The 26,444-nt window shown below is 39.4% G+C and overlaps 1 protein-coding gene and 1 pseudogene across 7 annotated transcripts in view; one reads left to right on the top strand and one right to left on the bottom strand.

Moving 5' to 3' along the window:
* Positions 1-26,444, top strand: part of STK38L (serine/threonine kinase 38 like) — a 113,119-nt gene that overhangs the window by 69,013 nt on the left and 17,662 nt on the right. For all 7 annotated transcript variants that reach the window (XM_066265879.1, XM_066265868.1, XM_066265857.1 and 4 more), the window contains 5 exons: positions 8,973-9,117; positions 13,025-13,076; positions 18,581-18,703; positions 18,931-19,014; positions 25,477-25,600. In XM_066265879.1, coding sequence (XP_066121976.1) covers positions 8,984-9,117; positions 13,025-13,076; positions 18,581-18,703; positions 18,931-19,014; positions 25,477-25,600 — 517 coding nt within the window. In that variant the 5' untranslated portion in view covers positions 8,973-8,983. The remainder of the gene's footprint in view (positions 1-8,972; positions 9,118-13,024; positions 13,077-18,580; positions 18,704-18,930; positions 19,015-25,476; positions 25,601-26,444) is intronic.
* Positions 347-427, bottom strand: LOC136321509 (small nucleolar RNA U3; annotated as a pseudogene).

The following is a 26,444-nucleotide window of genomic DNA, read 5'->3' as shown; positions in this document are numbered from 1 at the left end:
AATTTTTATTAATGGTAATGGGATGACATTAATAAATCAGGGTACATATATTCAAAGAAAACATGTCTAGGTTATTTTGTCATCAAATTATTTTGCAAACCCCTCGCCCAAAGTCAGATTGTCCTCCGTCACCCTCTATCTAGTTCTCTGTGCCCCTCCCCCTCCCCCTAACTCTCTCCCTCCCTCCCTCCCATGTCCTCCCTCCCCCCCCCCACCCTTGGTAACCACCACACTCTTGTCCATGTCTCTTAGTCTCATTTTTATGTTCCACCAATGTATGGAATCATGTAGTTCTTGTTTTTTTCTGATTTACTTATTTCACTCCTTATAATGTTATCAAGATCCCACCATTTTGCTGTAAATGATCTGATGCAGAGAAACTTCTCTAGTAACAAACTATAGAAATGATCCCTGAAAGTATAGTCTTGCCATCTTATTCTTTAAATCTACACTCTTCTTTCTCTCTCTCTCTCTCTCTTGCTCTTTTTTTTCCTTTTGCTTTTTTTTACAGCATGCCCCTTAACATTTCTTGCAGTACTAGTTTGGTTGTAATGAATTCCTTGAGTTGTTTTTTTTTTTTGTCTGGGAAGGATTTTATTACTCTTTCAATTTTAAAGATAGCCTTGCTGGATAAAGGAGTCTTGGTTGTAGGTTCTTGCTTTGCATCACTTTGAATATTTCTTGCCAATTCCTTCTGGCCTCAAGTGTTTCTGTTGAGAAGTCGGATATCATCTTATGGGGGCTCCTGTCCAGGTAATTAACTGCTTTTCACTTGTAGCTTTTAGTATTCTTTCTTTGTCTCTTAACTTTGGCACTTTAATTATGATGTGTCTTGCTGTAGGCCTCCTTGGGTTCCTCTTTAATGGAACTCTCTGTGCTTGCACTTGTGTGAGTTTTTCCTTCACCAATTTAGGGAAATTTTCAGCTATGATGTCTTCAGTCAGGTTCTCTATTCCTTGTTTGCTCTCTTCCCCTTCAGTAATCCCTATGATGCAGATGTAGTTTCTCTTCATGTTGTCACAGAGTGCTCTTAGAGTTTCCTCAGACTTTTTGAGCCGTTTTCTTTTTGCTGCTCTGCTTCAGTGCTTTCATTTATCTTGTTCTCTAGGTTGCTGATTCGATCCTCTGCTTCATCCAGCCTGCTGTTAATTCCTTCTAGTGCAGTCTTCATTTCTGATATTGTATTTTCCATTTCTGACTGGTTCTTTTTTATGATTTCAATGTCCTTTTTGATGCTTGCTATTTCTTTATGTAGGTGCTCATTTTGTCCATACATTGTTGCTCTAAGATTTTTGAGCAACCTAACAATCATTATTCTACACTCTGCATCTGGTATTTTGGTTACTTCCATCTCATTCAGTTCTTTTACTGGGCATTTCTATTGATTCATTTGGGTCACATTTCTCTGTCTGCCCATTTTGTCTGTGTATTAGGTAGCAGTGTCTGACTGTAATTTTTGTGTGGTCTTTATGAAGAAGATGGGCTCGGTGGTGCTGTCCTCCAGGCCATGTGTTTTTCTTGTTCTAGGAATGTTTCTTGAAGGTACTATTTTCCCTCTTGTTGTATGTGAGTATTAGATGCAGTTGGTCTTTTCATGGGTACATTTATCCCTTTAGGCTGGCTGGCTCTAAGGGTCAACCTTGATTATGTGTATTACACACTGTACAATGTCTGTCCTCTTGGGCATATTTATTCTCCACAATGTCTGGTACCTCCTAGAAACCACCTTTGGGTGTGCTGCTTGTGTAGGTAGTTGAGTCTAGGGTTCATGCTGTCTGTTATCCACTACCAGTAGTGTTGGCTCTGGATCTTCTTGGGTTGGCTCAGCTGTTGTTTATAACCTGCTGTGGGCTACCGGTCTGCAGCTACTGCACTTTTCACTGTTTGTACCTGCGTTTTCTGTGTCTGCAAAGTAAGGCAGGGGCCAACCTTTGTATAAGGATCAATTCCTCCTGGTTAGAGATGACCACAGTTCTGTAAAACTGAACTGTGTAAGATTTGTCTCCACTTTTCAGCTTCTCTTCCTCCTCTTGCAGCTGCCTGGTCTTTGCAGAATCTTCTGTAGTAAGACTGTAGTGTGGGCTCAAATTGGCCTCACTCAACCAACCCCTCCACAGGTTGCATGCTTGGTAGGATAGGGCAGCTGAGGTTGTGAATACAATGTTTGTGGGACCCCCTACTTCAGGGGTCTCTTGGTCAGGAGCTCAGTACAGGGAATGTGGCCCCTACTCCAGAGCCTAATTTATCAGCCACTGCTGGATATTCAAATTTTATTTTTCCCAACAAGGTGAACAGCAGGTTCAGACCAAGTGTTGCCTACAGTCCTCTCTGTAGAAGCTCTTTCAGCAGGTGAGACCCCGGTCTCAGGGAGGAAGACTAAGAGAGTCTTCTCCTGGGGCTGACTGTGCCCCTCCCGAAGGTGGCTAAGCCCTTCGACCAGATCCTACAATAGACTCACAGGGACCCACACTTTAAATGTTCATGCTCCAAGCCTCTCTCCCTTTCCCCTGTGGAATATAGCCCAGCAGGACAGAATATCCAGCACCCAGGCTGGCTGACTGTGAAGTTCCACCCTATCCAATGAGCTGCTGTGCCGGTGCTGATCACAGAGAGTGGAACTTGCCTCAGCTGGGCCAAGTGTGAGGAGCTTTTCCTTAGGATACTACTCTAGCAAGGGCTGTTAGGTCCTGAACCGATGCATTCTGCAGCTGGCCCCTGGATGTGCCAGCTCTGGGCCTCCCTAGCAGGAACCCAGTGCAGACCAGTTGGGAGATACTGCCTTTGACTGGCCCTCAGCAACCTTCTTGGAGCTACAAGGAACTCAGAGTTTGTGGCTGCCTTTGCTGGGCCCAGGTGTACATGGAAATACCAAGCTGCACTCCTAGGCTGGCTTTTACCCACTCTGGTCCTGGGGGAAAGTCAGCTCAAATGGCCAAGTTTCCCTGAGTCTCGCCTCTTGCACCCTGTCTGCTGGTTGGTTGTTGGGTTCAGCCACTCAAAAAACTTCTGCTAGAGTCTAGGCAGTGGTAATCAACCTGGTCCCTACTGCCCACTAGTGCAGTGGTCCCCAAGCCCCGGGCCACGGACCAGTACTGGTCTGTGGGCCATTTGGTACCGATCCGCAGAGAAAGAATAAGTAACTTACATTATTTCCGTTTTATTTATATTTAAGTCTGAACAATGTTTTATTTTTAAAAAATGACCAGATTCCCTCTGTTCCATCCATCTAAGACTCACTCTTGACGCTTGTCTCGGTCACGTGATACATTTATCTGTCCCACCCTAAAGGCCGGTCCGTGAAAATATTTTCTGACATTAAACCGGTCCGTGGCCCAAAAAAGGTTGGGGACCACTGCACAAGTGGGCGTTCCAGCTTTCATGGTGGGTGGTAGTGGAGCAACCATAGTATAAATAAAAATATAGATTTAACTATAGTAAGTTGTTTTATAAAGATTTATTCCACCAAACTTAGTGAAAATCTGACATAAAGTACTCGGTAAGTAATTAGTATTATATGCTTTAACTTGCTATAACTCTGCTTTATAAATTTTATAAAGTAAAGTTACTTTCCTACTTTATAAATCGCCATTACTGTGGAACTGGTGGGCAGTTAGAAAATTTTACTACTAACAGAGATACAAAAGTGGGTGGTAGGTATAAGAGGGTTGACTACCCCTGGTTTAGTGCATGCAGCAATCCAGGGATTAGTAAGGGTGGTGGATGTGGCTCTGTCCTTAGGCCCCAGGTGTCAGTCTGTCCAGACTTTTTTCACAGACCTCAGTAGGATGAGACCCTAGTCTGGTGGCTGTGGCCTCTGAGACCCAGAGGTGTGGTCTGCCCACCCACTGTTTCAATTGAGTCTCCCGTGAGGTGGAAGCACCAGTCATAGACTCAGGAGAGTGGCGGGGGGGGGGGGGGGGGGCTTCAGTCTCAACACCAAAAAACTGAGTTACTGACATGCCCCCTGCCTCCTGGCCTCTCAGAACGACCTGTCAACATGTCTGGGGTAGGAGAGACTCCCGAGAGCGGAGCAGATGCTTTTCCTCAGGCTGATGCCACTCAGAGGGGATTGCTCCACCCAAGAAAGATGGCGACTGCAGTACTGGAGCGTGACTCGGCACAGGTGTTCTGGTGGCCGTGTCCCACAGTGTCTCTCCCTGGGCCTCGAAGTTTACACTCTCCTCCTGCCACTCCAGTCCTCTCAGCTCTGCCCAGCCAGAGCCCTGGGTTAGTGGCTGAGAACGAGGTTTTCTGCACCGCCCCTTTAAAACGGAATCTGCGTCCAAGAGGTGTGTCTCCTTCTTGTGGACAGAAACCTGGCTCTTTTCACAGCTAAATGCTGTCTGGGTGCCTTTTCTAGGCTCTGGGGCTCTAGGCTGGGGCCAGGCCTGGGGTTGAGGATCCACACCTCTCAGGGCAACCACCCCGTTGTGAGAGTTCCTCTGTGCCGCTGCTTGCTCCTGGGAGTGGGGCAGCCCTTTCCGTGTCTCCGCCCTTCTACCAGTCTCGGTGTGGCTTCTTCAGTGATGCTTGATTATAGATTCCTCTTAGTTTAGTCCAAAGTTGGTTTTTCAAGATGATTGTTCTTAAATTAAGTTGTAATCCAATTTGGTCCTGGAAGGTGACAGTTGGAACGTCCGCCTACTCCAACACCATCTTTCTTTTCCTCGATCCCTTAACTTGGCTGGGCGACCCTCTTTTTCTGTCAGGAAGAGCATTTCAGGAGCTGCAGTGTCCCAGGCATTCATGACGATCCCTGGCTCTTCTCACCTTGAGGCCTGTGGAGTGAATCCAGGGATCTGTTTCTTGTTACTCAGTTTCTTATTGTGTAAATCAATAAATTGCCATTGTGCCTTCTCTGTAAGCCTCTTATGAACTCTCTTAGGATAAAGTAGCTTCCAGAATTTGATTGCCTTGGAACACTGGCAGCTGAAGGCCAGCCCTTGCTCCTTGGCAGACTGAGCAGAGCAGCCTGTTCTAATAGAACCCTTGGCAGCCAAGGCCTTCCAAGGCCACACCCTGAGTTCATAATACATCTTTCTTTTTGACTTCTGAAATAGTTATGTGTTATTTCTTTGTGCTTTTCTTTCCCCCAAAAGGCATTATATAATGTTTTATTTTTTCATCATAAACTTTTGAAAGGAAAATATAGACTTTGGACAACTAGAGTTGAGTCAACTTTTTTTCCTCTTAAGAACAGGCAGACCAACTTAAATTCTCTATCACCTACAGATCTGGATAAATTAGAAAGCTTTCTAAAATTCTTAGGTATGCTCTTTGTTGGAGCTTCTGTACCTCCATCCACCAAATGTTTGCTTAAGAAAAATAAGCAACAGGTACCTTTTTACCAGTGCTTAAGAAAATTATCTGTGAACTCAAATTTTACATACCCGAAGAAGGCTCCCTGGAAAACTACTGCATATTGTACACCGTACCACCTTTTTGAAGACGTAGGGTACATATTAACGTACTGAAGATTCTGAGAAGTCTTGCAATAAAAAAGTTGTTTAATTTTGTACAATCTGGATTTTTCTCAAATTATTTGAATCCCTCAACTTCTAGCCCATCCTCCCCAGCTTCCTTCCCTGCCCACCCAACCCCCACATCCCAATTAGCACACATGCTTTGGGATCTCTGCTAAATACCTTCCCTATTCTGTTTTCCTTTTTTGACTTTTCTGCATCTTATCCTGAAACACAGAACATGAACTCAGTGATTTAGGTATTTCCAAAAATGGTTTGTTAGCATCGCCATAGATGGCATTCTAAGAAGAACAGCTTAGTGCTTAAAAATCATTTGTCTGTGATAATTCTTGAGTTTCACTATTATTATTTATTGTTTTTTTTTTAAAAATTATTATTATTATTATTATTATTTTTACAGGGACTGATAGAATCAGAGAGAGGGATAAATAGGGACAGACAGACAGGAACGGAGAGAGATGAGAAGCATAAATCATCAGTTTTTCGTTGCGACACCTTAGTTGTTCATTGATTGCTTTCTCATATGTGCCTTGACCGTGGGCCTTCAACAGACCGAGTGACCCCTTGCTCAGTGACCTTAGGTCCGAGCTGGTGAGCTTTTTTTGCTCAACCCAGATGAGCTCGTGCTCAAGCTGGCGACCTCGGGGTCTCGAACCTGGATCCTTCGCATCCCAGTCCGACGCTCTATCCACTGCACCACCGCCTGGTCAGGCTTATTTATTGTTTTTAAAAGTAATACTCATTATTATTAAAGCACGTAACACAGGGGTCAGGAACCTATGGCTCACGAGCCAGATGTGGCTCTTTTGATGGCTGCATCTGGCTCGCAGACAAATCTTTAATAAAAAATAATAATATTAAAAATATAAAACATTCTCATGTATTACAATCCATTCATTTTCTACTTCTCATGTTCATGGTTGTGGGTGGCTGGAGCCAATCACAGCTGTCCTCTGGGACAACACCAAATTTTTATTGGATAATGCGTAACATACACAGGTCGTTGTATGGCTCTCAGGAATTACATTTTAAAATACGTGGCGTTCATGGCTCTCTCGGCCAAAAAGGTTCCCGACCTCTGACTTAACACATTCTAAAAATTTAAACTTAGTGCCTAAAATAATGTCTTACCTCTGTATAAGCCATTGTGACTTTGCTGTATATAAGCTCAGATGACCTTAGACTACGCCTGTGAACTAGGCAGAGCAAATACTATGATACCTATCTGGACAAAGTGACGAGTTCAGAGTGTTCTGGTGATTTGAATAAGACCATATGATCACTCAGCAGCAGGGCCTGGATTGGATCTCTAAATTTCTGACCACTAGGTTCAGTAATTTCTTTTTCCACAGTTGCTTATTAACCAATCTTTATTATTTTTAGCCAATTCTTTCAACTCTTCCCTTACCCCCCACTTAATAGATTGAGTCATTCATTCATTAATGCCTACTGTGTGTAGGATCCAGTTAATACTAAAAAATGAATCAGGAGAAGTTCTTGCCCAGAGGTGCCCCTAGTTTGGTAGGATAGAGAAGTGGAGTGAGATACAGTATATCAGTACAAATACTAGAGAACACACATGAAAGAATGCCAAATATTAAGTCTCTTCTGATAGAGGATGTTAGAGATGCCTAACATCCTCATCTTTAAGACTGTGCCTTAAAGATCAGCAGGATTTCTACAAAGAAGAGTTCAGGACATAACTGATTCAGGGATAGGTCATGGCGGGGGTGGCTTGGAGGGTTGAAAGAGAAGAGTGGGTAGTGAGTAAGGTAGCAGACAAGGCTAGAACAGCAAGTTAGAGACAGCACTTGGAGATGGAGTCCTGACTGCATGGCTCACCAGCTATGTGAGTTTTCTAAGTTTCAGTTTCTTACTCTACAGGGCAGTTGGGAGGGTGAAATGCAGTCATACATAGGAAGTGCCACTCTCTTAAGTCCTTAGGAGAAAAAAGGGAAATTCAGTGAATGAAATATCATAAAATTCCTGATAATACCAGCATTCAGTATCTGTGAGTTGTCTTCATCATGCTGAGCTATTGATAATTTGATTTGCTGTAGACAGTAAAGAGACATGAATAATTTTAGACAAGTAATGTGATCGGCTTCTTATTATAAAAGAATTGAAGGTAGTCGGCCGGGGAACAAGTTGACAATGCTAAAGTAATAGACTGTTTTAGACATAAGGATTTGAGGCTCCTGCAGTAGTACATGGAGGAGTAAACCCAGTAAGATGACAGTGGAACTGAAAGTTGTTTATTTTCAATCTATACTTGACATTGAGGCTCAGGAAAGGCCTTTTAGTTCATTCCCTTATCCCTGGGTTCTAGTCAAGTTCAGGTCCATGTACAAGGGTCTGTATCTTTGTATAATTAAGGAGAGGTGGGTGTTGGGGAGTAGGTGGCAGGTATGTGGGAATACTTTTCAGCTAAGAATGCAATGTCGTATGCTCACTCCTGGCAATCTGGATCTTCTCTGGGTTGGCCTGCTATGATCCCCATCCAAATAAGCAAAAATCTCTTTAACATACAGAACCATTCTGTTTTTTGGGTTTGGTTTTTTTTTTGGTTCAGATGTAGACTGTTGTGGTAGGCAAATTTCTTAGGGTCACCAAAGCAGCCACTAGAGTTCAGTCTGTCCCCCATGAAGTAGCCTTTTTGTTACATTCCTTATCTTTCCTAATTGTCCAGATTATCTTTGTCAAACCAGTACATTGTTTGGCTGTCCCAGTGGTTTCTCAGAGTTGACACTTCAATGGCTTTAAGTAGACATACAAAACTTCTCTGTTGTCAGCTGGCTTGATTTGGACAGTTATGTTTCCTGCCTGGTTCCTATAGGCATTTGAAAATGAAACGGGTCTCATAGTTTGGGGAAACATATAGACCTTGTTATAGTACTATCTGAAATGACCGAATTCAGAATGAGATAGGGCAACTATGGACTTCATCCAAAGGGACTTCCTTCTATTTCCCCTAAAACATATACCCACAAGAATTGCTTTAGACTTATGTTTGTTTGCTTAATTGATGCAACACTTCATGTTTCATAAAATTCATATAGCAGGAGCTATTTCTTATATTTAACTAAACTACATTAACTTTTAGGAGACTTACATTTGTTGGGGACATAAGTATTAGCAAAATCTTTATGGATTTTATTTGTCAGTAAAACAACAAAATAGATTGAACCTTTCTTGTTTTGAATGCTGTTGAATACAACCTTTTGTATATAAATGTATTTATATTGTGTGGGGATTGCCACTGGTGCTTCTTTATTGCTGTTCACCCCTGGTTTTGCCAGCACAAAATTAATTTTTAATGCTTTGGGAATAGTGCATTTTTCTTTACTAGCATTAATATTATTAAGATTTGGAGATCTTAACTGTTAGGGTAGAATTTTTCTTATTAGAAATCAAACCATTTCTAGAGTTCGTTATAAGGGATAAAAGTTATTTTTCTATTGAATAATTTGTGTTTATATGTTATTTCAGTTTCCATTACTATGGCAATGACGGCAGGGACTACAAACACCTTTCCTATGAGCAACCATACCCGAGAAAGAGTGACTGTGGCCAAGCTTACACTGGAGAATTTTTACAGCAACCTCATTTTACAGCATGAAGAGAGAGAAACCAGGTATAGTAACAGCTAAACAGCATTTCTGTTTAATTAAGTAAGCTGATGTGCTGCACATGTAGTATAAATGTGTTGCCCATTAATAAGATAAGTATTGCAGATCCCTGTGTGTTGTTTTTAAGTTTCCTATCCTGACAGTGGGCCTAGTTATTTAATTTTGTAGAATAGTTTCTTGTCCTATGTACCCATATACTAATTTCAAATGTCAGTTGATGGGTATTTTTTTGTTTGTGACAGAGACACAGAGAGGGACAAATAGGGACAGACAGGAAGGGAGAGAGATGAGAAGCATCAATTCTTCATTGCGGCTCCTTAGTCTCCTTAGTTGTTTATTGATTGTTTTCTTATATGTGCCTTGACCCAGGGACTACAGTGGAGCAAGTGACCTCTTGCTTAAGCCAATAACCTTGGGCTAAAGCCAGCGACCTTGGGTTCAAGCCAGCGACCTTTGGGCTCAAGCCAGCAACCATGGGGTCATGTCTATGATCCCATGCTCAACCCAGCAACCCCTCACTCAAGCTGGTGAGCCCATGCTCAAACCAGATGAGCCCATGCTCAAGCTGGCGATCTCAGGGTCTCGAACCTGGGTCCTCCACATCCCAGTTCAATGCTCTATCCACTGTACCACCACCTTGTCAGGCTCCGTTGATGTTTTAAACAAAATGTTTCTAACCATGAAATTATAATAAAGCTTTTTACTTTTTTTAGAGGAATGCATTATGAATAATTGATGTTTATCTAGAAACATGCATAGTGTTGTGTGTATATATAAGTGGGAATGGAAGAATAAAAAATGAAAGACATGTTGTTTTGCCTTCAGGAAACTTATAGTAAGGGGGGGTACTGCACATAAATACTACATGAAAGAGTGAGAAGTATCCCTAAGAGAAGGGCAGAGAGCTATTGCTTTTGCCTAAGGCAGCTGGGAGGGCTTCAGAAATGGTGGTGGCAGTTAAATGGGGCTTTAAGAAAGAACCCTATTCGTACACACATGAATGGGAGAAGAAGGACGTAAAGATACAGGAGCAAGGATGTCAGAGACAGAAGAGACCACCTTCAGTGCTAGGTCAGGCACTGTGCAGTTTAGCTGGGTGTCAGCATTTCCTGGAAGCTGTGGACGCTCTGCTGGTGTCACTTTTCTCATGGTAGAGGGCCTCCATGGGTTTTCCACAGGAGGATCAAATGAGTGCAGGTGTTTCTTCAGAAGAGTGCTTTAATTGTGTTGTATTGAATGGACTGTGGGAGGAGGGATTAGAAACAGGAAAGGCTAGTGATGTAGTCCAGGCAAATATAAAGGAGGCTTGCGTTAGGATTGTGACAGCAACAATGAAGAACTGACTGGGGAGATAGATTGAAAAAACGTGGAAACTAGCCAGATGTGAAATGTGAGAGACACGTTAATACTGGCTTTGAAATGTTGTGCGTGGACAAACTGTGGTGCAGCTTCAGTGAAACAGGACTCGAGAAGAAGAAGCAGGGTTGGAACTTAATTTTGGCCAGGTCTCACTGCAGATTAGACATAGCCGAGTAGAGGTTAGAACTAGAAGATTAAACAATCGTTCAGAAGTCCATGAGAGACAGAGCAAGAAAATATGAAGGAGAGTTAAACAGAGACTTGTAAGAAAAGCTAACATACCTTTAATTAAAGTTCCTAAAGGAAGAGAGGGAAGAGACTGACATAGAGGCAAGTCAAACTAAGAATTTGTCCTCATAAAAACTCCAAAAGGCTCACTTTAGGCAGGAGGAAACAGAAGCTTTAAGTGTATAATGGGTAGATAAATTCCAAATTTCTGTTCACAAACAAGCTTTAAGTATAAATAGGTAGATAAATCCCAACAAAAATCCACTGTATAAAAACAACAATAATAATGATAATATCATAGGCATTTAAAAAAAATAGAATTAAAATAACAGTAACAGTTGACTGTCAGTTGAGGGAAGTGGAGTTAAAGTGTTCTTGGCTATCTTTGCATCTCTAAGAATAGAGATAGAACATAGGATGAAGTTTAATTTCAGGCTTTGATAGAGTAAGTGTACATGTAATTTCTAGGGTAGCCACTAAAAGAATACAAATAAAATTTGTAACTTCCAAATTGTAGAAGGAAAAAATGGAATGGAGGAGAGGGGGAAAATCAGTTCAAAGAAGGCAAGAGAAAACAAAAAACCAAAACACCAAATAGTGGGCACAAATAGAAACCACAAAATAAATTAGAAATAAATCCAAATATATCAGCAGTTACACTAGTTGTAAATGTGATGAAAGTTCCTGGAAGGGTCCACACCATCAAGGGAGATCACACAGCGGAGGAGAACCAGGGAAAGACCTGTTTTTCTCAGGAGGTAGATGCCCAAGTCATTCATCAGAATTTTAAAGGTTCATTGTCTCTTCTTGCTGAAACCTGTTAAGTAATTCAGCTTTCTCCTTTATTTCCAAACAAAGGAGAGTAAGAATAAAAGTATCTGCTGTTGAGGGCTCATCTGGTTTGAGCAAAAGCTCACCAGCTTGAGCCCAAGGTCGCTGGCTCCAGCAAGGGGTTACTCCATCTGCTGAAGGCCTGCGGTCAAGGCACGTATGAGAAAGCAATCAATGAACAGTTAAGGTGTTGCAATGTGCAGCGAAAAACTAATGATTGATGCTTCTCATCTCTCCGTTCCTGCCTGTCTGTCCCTGTCTATCCCTCTCTCTGACTCTCTCTCTGTCTCTGTAAAAAAAAAAAAAAGTATCTGCTGTTACTAAAAAAAATAAAAGTGTCATCTTGATGGTGCCACGGAAGTCATATTAAACAGCTAATACTACACTTTGTTAAGTATATGATTATCTAACCACTATGCTGTACACCTGAAACTAATACAGAATAATACTGAATGAAAATTGTAATCGAAAAAATAAAATAAAGAAGTATTACAATATTAAATATATTGTAAAAAAAAGTTTTAAAAAATGTGAATTTTTAAGGCTTAACTGGATAAATACATAAGCCAAATAAAGTAACAATCAAAGAACAAAATGTTAGAGCATTTTAGAGGAAAACTATTTTTTAAAAGGTATAAAAGATGTCATAGGTGTCCCTCTAGTTATGGCACAAACAAATGAAAGTCACTGCCTCTCTCTCCTGAGGGAGGATTTCCAAATGACGTCTTGGCAAAAAGGGGGTTAGAGATCTGACAGAACAATGAAGTTGCTTGTATGTTGCTGTCCCTCCTAGATTAATGGTCCTCTTACTCTTGGGATTCTTTCTGCAGAGGAGAAAACAAGCAGCTCTGCAGTGCCCAGAGGTGCAGGGTAGCAGGCACAGAATCCGATATTCGGCTTATTTTGTTCTAAGGTTGGGCGTATGGGAGTAATATGTGGACAAAAGATAAAAAGCAGTGTGGTAAACACCAAGGTGCCTACTACAAATGCTGAGGAGTCGGGTGAAGAATATGTTCTGAGATCTCATCTTCTCCACTTGGGTGCTGATTTATGAATAAGCTCTAGATATTTTTGCTAGGAATTTTCTTTAGGAAAGAAAAAGAAGTGATCTTAATGGATTAAGAGAGAGGTTGCTTACCTTTGGACATAATGCTTATATATAACAAATACCCAACAATGTGGATGATAGTTTCAATCCTCAACCCCTCTCCCCATGCAGATAAATTCTGGAAAGTTAGTTTTGTTCTAGCATACTCCAAAACTAATTAGGAAGAGTTTAGGAAAAATCAATATAATAGAAATAAAATACTATTCACTTGGAAATGAATTGCAAAATTTGTACCACCACCATTTCTCTAGTTACTAGTTCATGCATCCTGTCCTTCCACCACACACACACACACACACACAAAATTTGAATAAACAATAGACATTTTAAAATGGGAATAGTTAGGAATGTATTTAAAATTTAAATTATTTTTTTTTTTTGTTAAGGCAGAAGAAATTAGAAGTGGCCATGGAAGAAGAAGGATTAGCAGATGAAGAGGTAAGGTCAGCTGTGATCACTATGATTGTAGTTAACAATACTGTATTATATACTTGGAAGTTGCTAAGCGAATGGATCTTAAATGTTCTCACTACAAAAAAATAGTAGTTCTTTGAGGTAATGGATACATTAACTAACCTTACTGTGGTAATACTTTGCAATAGAAATGTGGATCAAATCATCACGTTGTATACCTTAAACTTACAAAATGTTCTATGCCATTTCTGAATAAAGCTGGGGAGAAATACAATAATTACTGTGCAAAAGCACCCAAGTGATTTTTGCATGTATTGATACCATGATTTTACAACTTAGATGATGTGGATTTTATTGTTTGAACATGGGCTTCTTTCTTTGTTGCTACAATGGAGGTCTTTAAAAGAAAGCAGCTTTTTAAAAAATTCCAAGAACGTAGATTTAGTGATAATAGATATTTGCAGTATTTGAGGTTTGTGGAATAAGAGGTTCCCAAGAAGAATGAATCAATCGCCAAGTCTTCTCAAGCATGTTTCTACGTCCCGTCCAGTTCTGCAGCCCAGGGCCACCATCCTAGTTTAAACTCCTGTGTATTTCACCTGAAGAACAACTGCCTCAGCTCATCTTCCTCTAGTCCTGGCCCTGCTCCCCCCTGTAGTTATTCTGCACACTGCAGCCAGAGTTATTTGTCTAAAATCAGACTGGATCACATCACTCTTTTTTAGCTTATTATCCTTCATTGGCTCCTGAGTGCTCCCGGGATAAAAGCGTTCTCTTGAACATTGGTGTACATACAAGACCCCTCTTCACCTCTGCTTACCTCTTTCTAGCCTCATCCTGTCACCACATGCTCACATTGACCAACAGTATTGAATTACTTTAGTTCTCATGCTCTTGCCTATAGACCATTGCTGCTTGGAACTTCCTTACTCCTGCCTGACTCCCATTATTCTTCAGGGGCTGTAGGTCTCCCTTTAAGCATCACTTTCACCAGAAAGCTGTGCTAATCTCTTGAGGTACTCCTTCTGCATTCTGCCACAACACTGTTCCTGGTTTAGGTCTATATTTCAGTCTATAGAGAAATAAGACTAAGCACATCATTCCTCATTTTTATTCACTAGTATGAATAACTTTCTTATTAATAACCTTATAATTATGTTAATATATAGTATACATCATTATATTGTTAGAGAACTCTTGTGCCTAAGCTCTCAATTTGAAATCTGGAAGAGAAATTACAAAAGCAGATACCCAAAGCCAAGCGAGCAACATAAACGAGAGAAGTCGGCTGGGTTGGTTTTATAATATCATTTTAGGTTATATTATTTTGATCCAACATCCTTTGTTTGCATAGTCAATTCATAAGAATACTTTTTCTCTTCCAAAAGAAATAGATCTTTTCCTTTTTCTAAAATATTTGATTCTCACAGTTTATCTTTTGATAAAGTCACACAACATTTCACTTAAAAAAAAAAGGAGTAGCAGCCACTTACACATGTCACCCAGCAACTGGCATCAGCAGTGGAGACTGACAAACGAGAGAACCTATGCCCATCAAAAGGGAGCTGTTACTGTTGGCCTGGTGTTTTTCAAGAGAAACTGGAATACTGGACTTTTATGTGAAATCACCTCCTTTTAAAAATACTGACAAGTAATTCAAATGTATTAAAATAACTTGCAGGCCACGTCATATATATTTGTAAGTTGAATACAGTTTGTAGCTTCCAGTTTATAAGCTGTCTTTACTAGTAAGTACTAAGTACATTAGAACTCTTTTTGTTAGTTCTTCTAAATGACTTGTAGAAAATGTGAGATGATTTTCCCCCTAAAAAATAGTAAGTGGCCCCTAATGACCATTTATAAAATTAAAAATTTTAAAGATATTTTAATTCCACAAATGATTATTGTTAGACCCCAGGCAAGGTCCTAGATCAGGTGTGGCCAACAGTTTTTGCCCCCGGGCCAGATTAGAAAGAAACTTTTTTCAAGGGCCGGATGAAATATTAAAATTAAAAAATGTTAAATACAAAAATGATTTGTTTAAGTAAACAAAATTTTATTATGTAATTTGTTTATGAATAAATGTGAGTGAAAAAATTTTAATATACAATATTATTTTAATAAAAATATAATTGCATATCGTATAAATATCCAAACTGTATTGCAATCAATCAAAACAATATTCAATTAATAGAATGAGCTTGAAGGGGTTATACTGCAAATAAAACAATTATTTCATTTTACAAACAGCCTGGACATGTTTTCAGTTATCAACTACAGCTATTGTCTGTGCTACAATGCCACTTGATTCAGCACACTTGACCAACAAAAGTAATGAATTGTTTGACCTTGGGTACGCACTGGCAAACTCCTCCTAAAAGAATGTGGTTTTCACATCGCCGCTAAATGTCAAACAGTTCATATCGAGTACAGACAAGTACAAAAGTTGTAAATCTTTATAATGTAATTTTTAAAAAAAATAAAGAAGTATCGCGAATCCATTCGACCAATTATTGGAAGTTAACCCTAGATTAGCCACACGCGGAATTCTTTTCCTCATATCACTATCTTCTTAAATATCTCGATTTCCAATAATCAAAGACGCTTCCGCTTCTGAGTAGCTGAGATTTTTAAGTAGCGGAGAATATTAAAAATTTAATCCTGGGCCTCGTAAATTCATTATGCAGGCCGGATCCAGCCATGCCTGTCCTAGATGATCCAAAATTCTATAAAATAGACATACATTTTCAACCTAATATAAACTATCTTAGAACTATCTTTATGTGGATTTTTCCAAGAAATTGTTTTATTAAAATAAGAATCTAGCTTTTAATGAAAACTAATATTCATCCTAATGCATTCTGTAATAGAAAATTATTTGTGAAAGTTACGTGTGAAAACTAAATTGTGTAATGTAGTCACAAAAGCATGTATCTTGAGGTCAAGCTGCCTGCTGAACCCTTTCCTCTCCCAGGACTCCTGTGTACACTGTCTTGTACACGGACTGAGTGCCCTTCAGAGCGTGAGGTGGAGGCACACACCCATTTAAAAAGGAATGAGGGAAGAAAGCAATGTATTTCTAGCTTCATACTGCTTAAGAAAATCCCATTAAACATGGAATATTATTTAATCTAATGGAAAATCAAAATAGGCAAGTTCGAGCCATAGAAGAGAGCCATGAGATGTTAACCTCTGTCCACAGATTTTTGATGTCCTCTTTGTAGAGGAAAGATGTGATCACCACAAAAATGTTACTTGTTTTTGAAGGCAACTTAATCTACAAAAGTTGTGGGCAGTTATGTCAACCTGCTTTTTTTCATCATGTCTTCTTTTTAATGAGAACTTTCTTCAGCTACCTCTGGACTATATAACATGGACTTTGAAATTTAAGACTGATATCATGGATTAGATTTTTTAAAAATAATGTAACAATGTTATAGGCATTTTCCCATTTTTGTAAGATTATATATTCCATACATTAGGGATTCTCCTTTTTTGCCATCAAATAGCTGTCTCCAACATATAAACATTGTTTACTTGCTGCATTACACAAGCTATCAAATATTAATAAACTCTTATTCTCTTTATCTGCCTCTCATCTGTCAATTTTGAGCATAATTTATGAAACTGCAATAAGGTTCTCTTCATTCAGATGAGACATTTCTGAAACTACTCCAACTATACTGTTTTATAATCTACAAAGTCAGAAATCTAGAATATCTTTCAAAATTCTCATATTTATTCATTTATGTAATTAAAAGAGGAGGTATCTTCACTGCTTTGAAAGACAGTACTACAGAGCCACCATGTGGCCTTTTAAATTATAGTCCTACAGTCTAAAACTTTTTTTGATCTTTTTGTTCTGTTAGTGATTTTTTCAAACTGTTATTCAAAAGCCATTTTTGAACAAAAAAATTATCTTCACTGTTTCTATTACTGATGTGCCTGAGTGTATAATTTTATTTAGCTGTTTAAAGATGTTTAAATTGAAGATACGGTTTCTTAATTTTATCCTGTTAGATTTAACTTTGTTGGAAGTATCAGAATTCCATTGCATTGATGATATATATTTACATTTTTTTGAGAGAAAGACAGAAAGAGGGGAAGGGAGAAAGATGAGAAGTATTAATTCATCGTTGCATCACTTTATCACTTCTCATATATGCCTTGACCAGGGGGCTCAAGACAAGCTAGTGACCCCTTGCTCAAGCCAGTGACCTTGGGCTTCAAGCTGGTGACCCCACACTACAGCCGGCAACGTTGGGGTTTTCAAACCTAGTATCTCAGCATTGCAGGTTGTCGCTCTGTCCACTGTGCCACCACTGGTGGGGCATATTTACATATTTTCAATTAATACTTGACCCTTTTGAAAATATATATGCAAGGGTAGGAAGGACTATTTAGTAATTGTATCTTGAGCTATGTTTAGCAGCAATGTTTTGGAGCTGTGTTACAGTCATTTTGACTTATCTTCTTCTTAGAACTGAACCACTGAAAACTTGATAGAGTTCAGTTGAAGATGAACAGGGTTTTAATTTTTTCACGATTTTGTTTATTTCCCACTCTATGTTACCAGGAGCTATGTCAAAAAAAACCAGAATTGCCTGACTTGTGGTGGCGCAATGGATAAAGAGTTGACCTAAAAATGCTGAGGTCGCCGGTTTGAAACCCTGGGCTTGCCTGGTCAAGGCACAAATGGGAGTTGATGCTTCCAGCTCCTCCCCCCCTTCTGTCTCTCCTCTGTCTCTCCCTCTCCTCTCTAAAATGAATAAAAAAAAAAAAATTAAAAAAAAATTTTGTTTGGTGAGGGGAATAATGAAATATTGAACAGTGAAACAGATATCTAATTCCAAATGTAACCTTCAGGTATTTTGTAATGTTTCTTAATGCTAGTTATTTTATTGTGATCTCTGGAGAATGAATTATGAAATTCCTGACTTGAATATTTGAATGACTTCTTCATGTAATTATTTTTGTTGCAATTTTGTATTCTCAGGAATTTGTGTGCCGAGTCTCAAGCTGTTTATTAAAATTTGTCCAAGGATAAATTCTACCATAAGTAAATCTCTGTGGAAATGCTGTCTTGTTATTTTGGTCTCATAAATCTTAGTAGTTGTGACAGAGCAACGTTGGAATTTAAGGAATTGAAGCCAAGTAGATTTCTTGTCAGAATCAGTATCAGAATACTATTTGCATTTCCTGAAGTTTAATTTTTATTTTTGAAATAAGTTAGCATATAGATGAAAGAATATGGTGAACTAGTAAAGACAAAATATTTAATGGAGTGTACCTCAAAAATAAGATTTATCATTCATTAAAAAAAAAGTTTTCCTTTGATTGTTTTGTACTTTCCATGCTTAATCAATATTTGACTTCGGTAAATAAGTTATAGCAACAGTATATAAAAATATAGAATACTTCACTCCCATTTTTATGTTTCTCATCTTTTAATGTGTTAGGCTTCCTTTGAAACATTTCTTTGAAACATGATTTTAAAGTCATATTTTTAAATTGTCTTTTTTAAATAGAAAAAGTTGCGCCGATCACAACATGCTCGCAAGGAAACAGAGTTCTTACGGCTCAAGAGGACCAGACTGGGCTTGGACGACTTTGAGTCTCTGAAAGTTATAGGGAGAGGAGCATTTGGAGAGGTGTGGCTCTTTTTTTAAAGTCATTGCTATTAAAAATATGTGTCTTAAGATAGATTAAAATAGTTAAATATATATAAAAATAGTGTAATTTGAATAGAACTCCTACAGTACCATGAATGGCAAATTGCAACACTGTTTTCTCTAAAGGTATCTACCTTTTGCTCCTAACTAAATAGTTTAGTAGTGACTGTTAAACATTTGTAATGTGATCAGTTTTTACGTTCCAGGTGCGGCTAGTCCAGAAGAAAGATACAGGCCATATCTATGCAATGAAGATACTGAGAAAAGCTGACATGCTTGAAAAAGAGCAGGTATGTTCTCTCACACACATCACCAAGGGAACATCCTCTAACTAGGGGTTAAGCAGGGGTCTCAAACTCGCGGCCCATGGGCCGCATGCGGCCCGCGGAACAATTTTGTGCGGCCCGCAGACTAATCCACGAACTACAGTTTCTGGTTATTTTGTGACACTGAAAAGTGTTGCGTAACAGTTGCCTTTTGTAGACCTAGTGCGGCCCGCCGAACGGCTGTGATCTTGCTCTGCGGCCCACATGCTGAGTTGAGTTTGAGACCCCTGGGTTAGAGTAAGTGTCGATGTTGGACTTTTTAAAAATAAATCCACACATCTTACTATATAACCTGTTAACTTTTTTGATAGCTTGTTTCATTGTTTCTTAATTCTTATAGTTAAAATTTCTTTTAAATTTATACTCTAAATATGTATTGCTCTGTTCAGGCTGCCCTAACAAAACACCACAGATTAGTGACTTGACCAACAGAAATTAATTTTCTTATAGTTCTAGAGGGTGGGAGTCTGCAGTCAGGATTCTGGCGGGGTTTGGTTTAGGGTGAGGGCTCCCTTCCTGGTTTGCAGGCAGCTGCATCTCAGTAAGCACCCACATAGCCTTTCCTTGGTGTGTGCACAGAGAGAGAGAGTGGGAGCTCTCTGGTTTCTCCTATAAGGACACCCCCCCCCCCCACTGTGACTTACTTAACCTTAATTACCTCCTTAGAGGCTCCATTTCCAAAGCCAGTGATATTTGGGATTTAGGGCTTTGTTATGGGAATCTGGGGAGAACACAAACATTCAATCCATGACAAAATACCTTTTTTTTTACTTCAGTGAAAATGAAGGATAATTCTCACTACCCTCAATCTTTTGCCACATATCAAAAAAACCAGACCAGTTTCCTGACAATTTGCTGATTGTATATATATTTATATATTTCCAAACTCTGTAACCACTCCAATTTCATACTTCTGGGCTCTTTTTATGTTTCCTGTGACTTAATGTGGCTTAAGTGGTGGCCATAAATCTGCAAACATCAGTAGTATTTCATGTATTCACCTGTGTGTCCCGTCTGGATAGACACTCTGTATAGCCCTAAATTGAGTACATATGCTAGTGAGGGCCTCCACAGTGGGGTGGAGAGGGAGATGGTACCTTTCTGAACCTAATGATTTAGTTTAGTCTTTTAGTGCCTGCCTGAAGCTCACTTTATTACAGCAACATAATATTAATTTTTATTTAAGTATGGCCCAATTGAATTTTCATTGCATTTTTTTACTTAATTTTTATTTTATTCATCCAAGTATTTGTTTGTTCTAGGTTCTGGGAACATAGTAATTGACAGGACAAACCTGATCCTTGTTCTTCTGTAGCAGTGGGGTAGACAGCTACTACAGACAGTCATGATTGATTAGTCCTGTGAAGAACGTTTTAGCAAAGGATAAAGTGGTGCACATGCTCTGAGTTTAGAAGGGGAAGCATCAGCGCAGGGAAGGTTTCTCTGAGGCGAGAACAATTAATGAGAGACTGAATAATGGGGAAGAATGACATACAGAGACCTAGCAGAACAAATAACCACGTGGCGAATGCAGAGGCCCTGTGCAAAGAAGAGAAAGAAGCCATTGTGGCTAGAATTCATTGAGTGGAGAGTGGTCCAGGATGTAGTGAGAGAGGCAGGCAGGACCAGGCTATGTGGGGCTTTGAAGACCAAGATAGTTTGGGTTTTATTCTAAATGCACTAGGAAGACACTGTTTATATTTAGCCAGGGGAGTGGCATGTCTGATTGATGCTCTACAAAGATGAATCACTTCCTTTGCTTGTTGATAGGAGAAACAAGAATTGAAGCAGGAGGCCCTGGCTGGCTGGCTCAGTGGTAGAGCATTGGCCTGGCGTGCAGGAGTCCCGGGTTAGATTCCCGGCCAGGGCACACAGGAGAAGCACCCATCTGCTTCTCCACCCCTCCCCCTCTCCTTCCTCTTTGTCTCTCTCTTCCCCTCCCGCAGCCAAGGCTCCATTGGAGCAAAGTTGGCCCGGGCGCTGAGGATGGCTCTGTGGCCTCTGCCTCAGGCACTAGAATGGCTCTGGTTGCAACAAAGTGATGCCCCAGATGGGCAGAGCATTGCCCCCTGGTGGGCATGCCGGGTGGATCCTGGTCAGGCGCATGCGGGAGTCTGTCTTACTGCCTCCCCGTTTCCAACTCCAGAAAAAAAAAAAAAGAATTGAAGCAGGGAAACCAGTTGAGAGACCATACCATAGCATTTCCAGCCAGGATGTATGACTGTATACTATGGGTATAGCAGTGGAACTGAAGAAAAGTCAGACAGATGAAGTATGTGTTTCAGGAAAGGAGCCAGCCTGATACCTTGCAATGTGCTCTTTGTTGGGGGGTGAGCAGAAGGACGAGGATAGTGAGGAAAAAGGGAAGACTCCGGCAGAATACCTGGAGTTTTACTTAGGAATGGAGTGCATAATAGAGTTATTTTCTGATTGAGGAAATGACTGAGGAAGGAACAGGTTTGGAGACAGTGGGGATCAAGAATTCTTTTTGTAGCATGTGAGGTTTGAGCTGCCCTGTTAGATATCCAAGTAGAAATATTAAGCTGACATTGACTAAGTTATGGGGAGAAAACTGACTAGAAATATACTGTAACTTGGAAGTCACCAACATATTGATAATATTTAAAGTTATAAGACAAGATGAAATTGCCAAGGGAACAAATGTAGATTGACAAGAAAAGAGGGTCTGGATCTAAGCCCTAGGGAACACTAAGCAGAGGAGAAACTAGTACGGGAGTCTGAGAGAGAACATCTAATCAGACAGGACAACCTAGGAGAACATGGTCTGGGAGCCAAGAGAAGGGAGTGTTTAAAGGAGGACATGACAGGTCAGCTGTGTTGACTGCTACTTAGAAAGAGCAAGAGGAAGACAGGTCACTGGATGTCACAGTGTGGGGACTTTGAATAACTTGGCAAGGACAACTCCAATGTACTGGAGGGCAGAAGCCTAACTGGATTGGAGGGGAAAAAAATAGGAAGCGAGAAGTGGAGATAGCAAGTATAGAAAAATCTTTCATATAAAGCAGAACAAATGGATTAGCAAAGTGAGATTTAGGGTCAAAAGGTGGGTTAGGGGTCTTATGTTGGCTTTTTTGACAGGAAGTGTTTCATGCTGATTGGGAGAACCCATTAAGAAGAGAAAAGTTGACCATGCAGGAGAAGGAGGGAAGATAACTATAGGATTACACTGGAAGACAGGAGTTGATCTTTGATAGGAGTGGGGACCTATTCATTGAAAGAGGAAGGAAAAGCAGAGAAAATTAGAACAAACAGGGTGGTTGATCTGAGCATATAAAGTGCCAAGTTTCTGCCTGAGTGCAAACAAGTGAGGTCATCAGCCCAGCGCAAAGGAAGAAGATAGATTGTTGGAGGTGTAAGGAGAGAGAACTTGTGAAATAGTCTCAACTATTGACCAGAAGTGTGGGAAAGCAGACATGCTAGGGAAATACAGTTGAACACCAGCTGAGATTTTCAGTCATGAATGTAGTGAAAACAGTCATTAATTAGGTGATTTTTCTCCAATAATACTTAGTTGCTCTGGGGCAGAGTAGACACAATAGACAGAAAATTGGGATTAACTAGGGTTGGGGTTTGGCCAGGCAAATACAACGGAGGGAATGAAGGACAGGGGAGTTCAAGGCATATACAAAAGAGCGATCATAAGAATGATGGAATCTAGCCTGGGTAGTGAAAGAAATGAGGTTATGAGGCGAGTAATAAAGTAAAAGTGGTAGGGTCTATGGAATGCAGATTAAAATACAAGGATGAGATACCTAGAAAGTTAAAGGTGGAGATCAGAAACAGAGTTCCTTAGAGTTGAGATTTTAGAGGGTGCACAATGGTTGGTGAGAAGGACAAAAAGAGTACCATGTGTGTCTGAGGTGTAGTAGTGGAAAAGACCCCTGGAGGTGAGGAGGAAGTCAGTGCACTTTGCAGATAGGGTATTTGATGGTTTATCTTTGTGGGAGTTAGCAAGCCATGAGCTAAAGTCATGACTGAGTGAGAGGGATTGACCAGGAATTCCATAAAGGATAGCTGTGAGGAAGGATGATGGCTGATGTCATCTCACAGCATGTGCTTCACAGAGCTGGAAAGAAGGACAGTGTCACAGTGGCTCAGAAGCAGCTATGACAATGAGCAGAAAACCTACCCCTTCACCCAGCCGCAGCTAAAAGAAAAGCAGGTCATCTTGAGCATTTACTCTGCAGGAAGATAGAACCCTGGGCAGACAGACAGCTGGTTTCAGTTGGGACGAGGTGGTTGAAGCCATTCAGAGATCAGGTGATAGGGGATTTTGTTGAAGACAGACTAATTACAGAGGGTTTGGAGGGCAAGGAAGGTCGAGATACTGAGGTATATTAGAGAATTATAGGTAATGATGGGTATAAGTGTTTGAGACAGGGAGATAAACAAGACTCTAACAAAGCCGTAATGGGGTTAGTCCTGGATAGGGTTTTAAAGACAAAAGGCAGAGTTAGGTCCAGCTGCAGTCTGTAGTTACTAGCCACCTGTGGCTGCTGGACTTAATGTAGCTTTTCTGAATTAAGGTATGTTGTAAATGGAAAATACACACCAGCTTTTAGACACTTGCTGTGAAAAAAAAAAGTAAAATATTTCAATAATTTTATATTGATTACACTGAAATGAAACCATTTGGGATAAATGAGGTTATTAAACTATATTATTAAAATTTTTTCACTTGTTTCTTTTTACTTATTATATGATTGCTATGAAATTTAATGTTACGTATGTGACTTACATTAAATTTCTATTGGATAGATCTTGTCCAGAATACTTTGCCAGGTTGCAGAGCTTCTGACCACTCGTTACCATGCAGGAGCTGTCTCACCGGAACCCAACATTAAGTCTGTTTTTGCACTTTGGGGTTGTTTTTCTCCTATGAAAATTAGTCTGCATTTGTCACCACTGAATTTGTTTAGAAAACCTTTCCCACTCAATTCTAATACATCATTATTTTAAGATTTTATCACATTTACTTTGATGCTAATTACTCCACAAAATTAAGTGGCAACTTCTGTCTTTACTATTGTGGTACCAGATTACTACACGTGGCACTTTCAATCCTTTGGACATATAGGTCCATTTTGAAAATATATTTTCTAATCTGGCTTTAAGATATTTAAAAATAATCAAGCCAAGTTTATGATATAGTTGTTTTTCCTGATAATACCAGATGTAACACCAAAGGTTTAAGGTTTTTCCTTAATCACTTAGAAGGCTTTGTAAAAGACAGTAGGTAAGAATGTTGAAACAGACCCAGAGAGAGTGTAAAGTTTTTTGATACCAGAAAACAATATCTTAATTTTCAACTTTAATTCTTCTGCTTTGATCTCAGAGCAATTACCATTCTAGATAATAATACAGTAATCTCAAATGTGATATTTTAAGCAGATCATATTTTATTATCATGAAAAACTTGACAAAATCTGAGTGCTCATGTATTTTGGGCCAGAATACATAGTGGTGCACAATGAAAATAGCAAAAGCATAAAATCAAATTATATTTTAATTAGTCTATCAAGAAAGAATGTACAAATATATTAATGTAAAAACATCTGAAAATTGATTATATGAATTGCACAAATGACTCACTATATAAAATAGCCTAGGCCTGACCTGTGGTGGTGCAGTGAAGAAAGCGTTGACCTGGAACACTGAGGTCACCGGTTCAAAACCCTGGGCTTGCCTGGTCAAGGCACATATGGGAGTTTCCTGCTGCCCCCCCCCCAAATGAATAAATAAAATCTTAAAAAAAAAAAAAAATATATATATATATTCTAGCCTATTAAATGAATCCTAGTAATTGTGTACCTGACAAATCAGTAGCAAACCTTCCCCAGATTACATTAATTTGCTATAGATTATGTGTATAGATATTATAGAGGTGTTATAACAAAATAATATAAATTTATTATGAACATTTTTACTTCTTAAAAGAACCAAATGGTTAAAGACCAAGTCAAGTCCTTTGACTAATAACAGTTAAAAATAGTTTGCTAAGGACTCTGACTTTGTCATACCAATTTATAAAGCATTGCTTAATACTTTAAACTTCTAAACATCAGACTAGGGCCCTAAATTTATAAGACAAAGCCTGGATCCTTGTATAGGTGGAGAATATGGTTGAAAAGGTTTTAGACTAGTCATTTTTTTACCTCAAAGGTCTCAGCTTCCCCTGTTCTACCCATGGATCCTACCTTTTCAGGGCTAAAGTATAAGCTAAAGTAAACTATGTCCTGAGGTTCTCCATATTTAATGAGAATATGAACATACAAATGTTTCAAATCTTTTCTAAAACTCCAGCTTTCCTTCGTGACTTCAAGGAACTGGATGGATAATTGTAAGAGGTAAGCTTGAAAAATGTGTAATGTGTTACAATTATTTTCTCAAAATACATTCATCTAGGTGGCTCATATTCGAGCAGAAAGAGATATTTTGGTAGAAGCAGATGGTGCCTGGGTGGTGAAGATGTTTTACAGTTTTCAAGATAAGAGGAACCTTTATCTTATCATGGAATTTCTCCCTGGAGGTAAAAGCAAATATAACAGCAATGACAGACTGACACAAGCAGTCACTGTGTGATTATAATTATACTGATTAGGGTACTTTCATAGTCCTAGCTCTGAGATTTCAGTCAGTCATAGTGTTCCAATAGTCCCTCCTGTAATAATGCTAATTTTGATCACAAATCAGATTATTTTGAAGGAATAATAAAGTTGGCACAGTTTTAATGCTGCCATTCTAGGTTTACTGTATATAATTAGTTAGAATGTTTTAAGTCTAGAATTAAGAACAATAAGTTACTAAAGAAAGGCAACCCAGTGGGCAAATTACAGACAACCTCCGAAAGATAACTCTGGCTAGTCTATAAATATATAGGAAAATCTTCAACCTCACCTTTATTCAGAAAAATGCAAATTGAATAAGAATGAGATACCATTTTGCACTCATCTGGTTAATAAAAACATTAAAAGCAGGTGAAGCTGTGGAGAAGCTGGCCTCATGTATGTAAACTAACCTGTAACTCTTATGGAGAGTGATTCATACATAGCAGGAAAGTGGCCAATGATGGTGTCCTGCAATCCCAGAATTCCACAACTGGCTGTGTTCCCGAGGAGTCTCCCCACACCCATGTACAGGAGACCTGTAAAAGGGTGCTCACTTCAGCATTGCCATGATAGTGAAAAACTGGATGCAAAATAAATGCCACCCATGGAAGAATGGATAGATAAAATGCAGCATAATTATTGTGATGAAATGTTTTATAGTAGTTAAAAGTCAGGAGCTGTATCTGTTTCAAGAGTAAGATCTCAGAAACAGTGGAGTAATAAAGCAAGCTGTGCAGTTACATATACAATTGATGCCATTTATGT

This window comes from Saccopteryx bilineata, chromosome 1, assembly GCF_036850765.1.
Source record: "Saccopteryx bilineata isolate mSacBil1 chromosome 1, mSacBil1_pri_phased_curated, whole genome shotgun sequence".
Lineage (NCBI taxonomy): Eukaryota > Metazoa > Chordata > Mammalia > Chiroptera > Emballonuridae > Saccopteryx > Saccopteryx bilineata.
The sequence above is the reverse complement of the archived record's forward strand: the minus strand, read 5'-3'. Positions and strand labels throughout refer to the sequence as shown.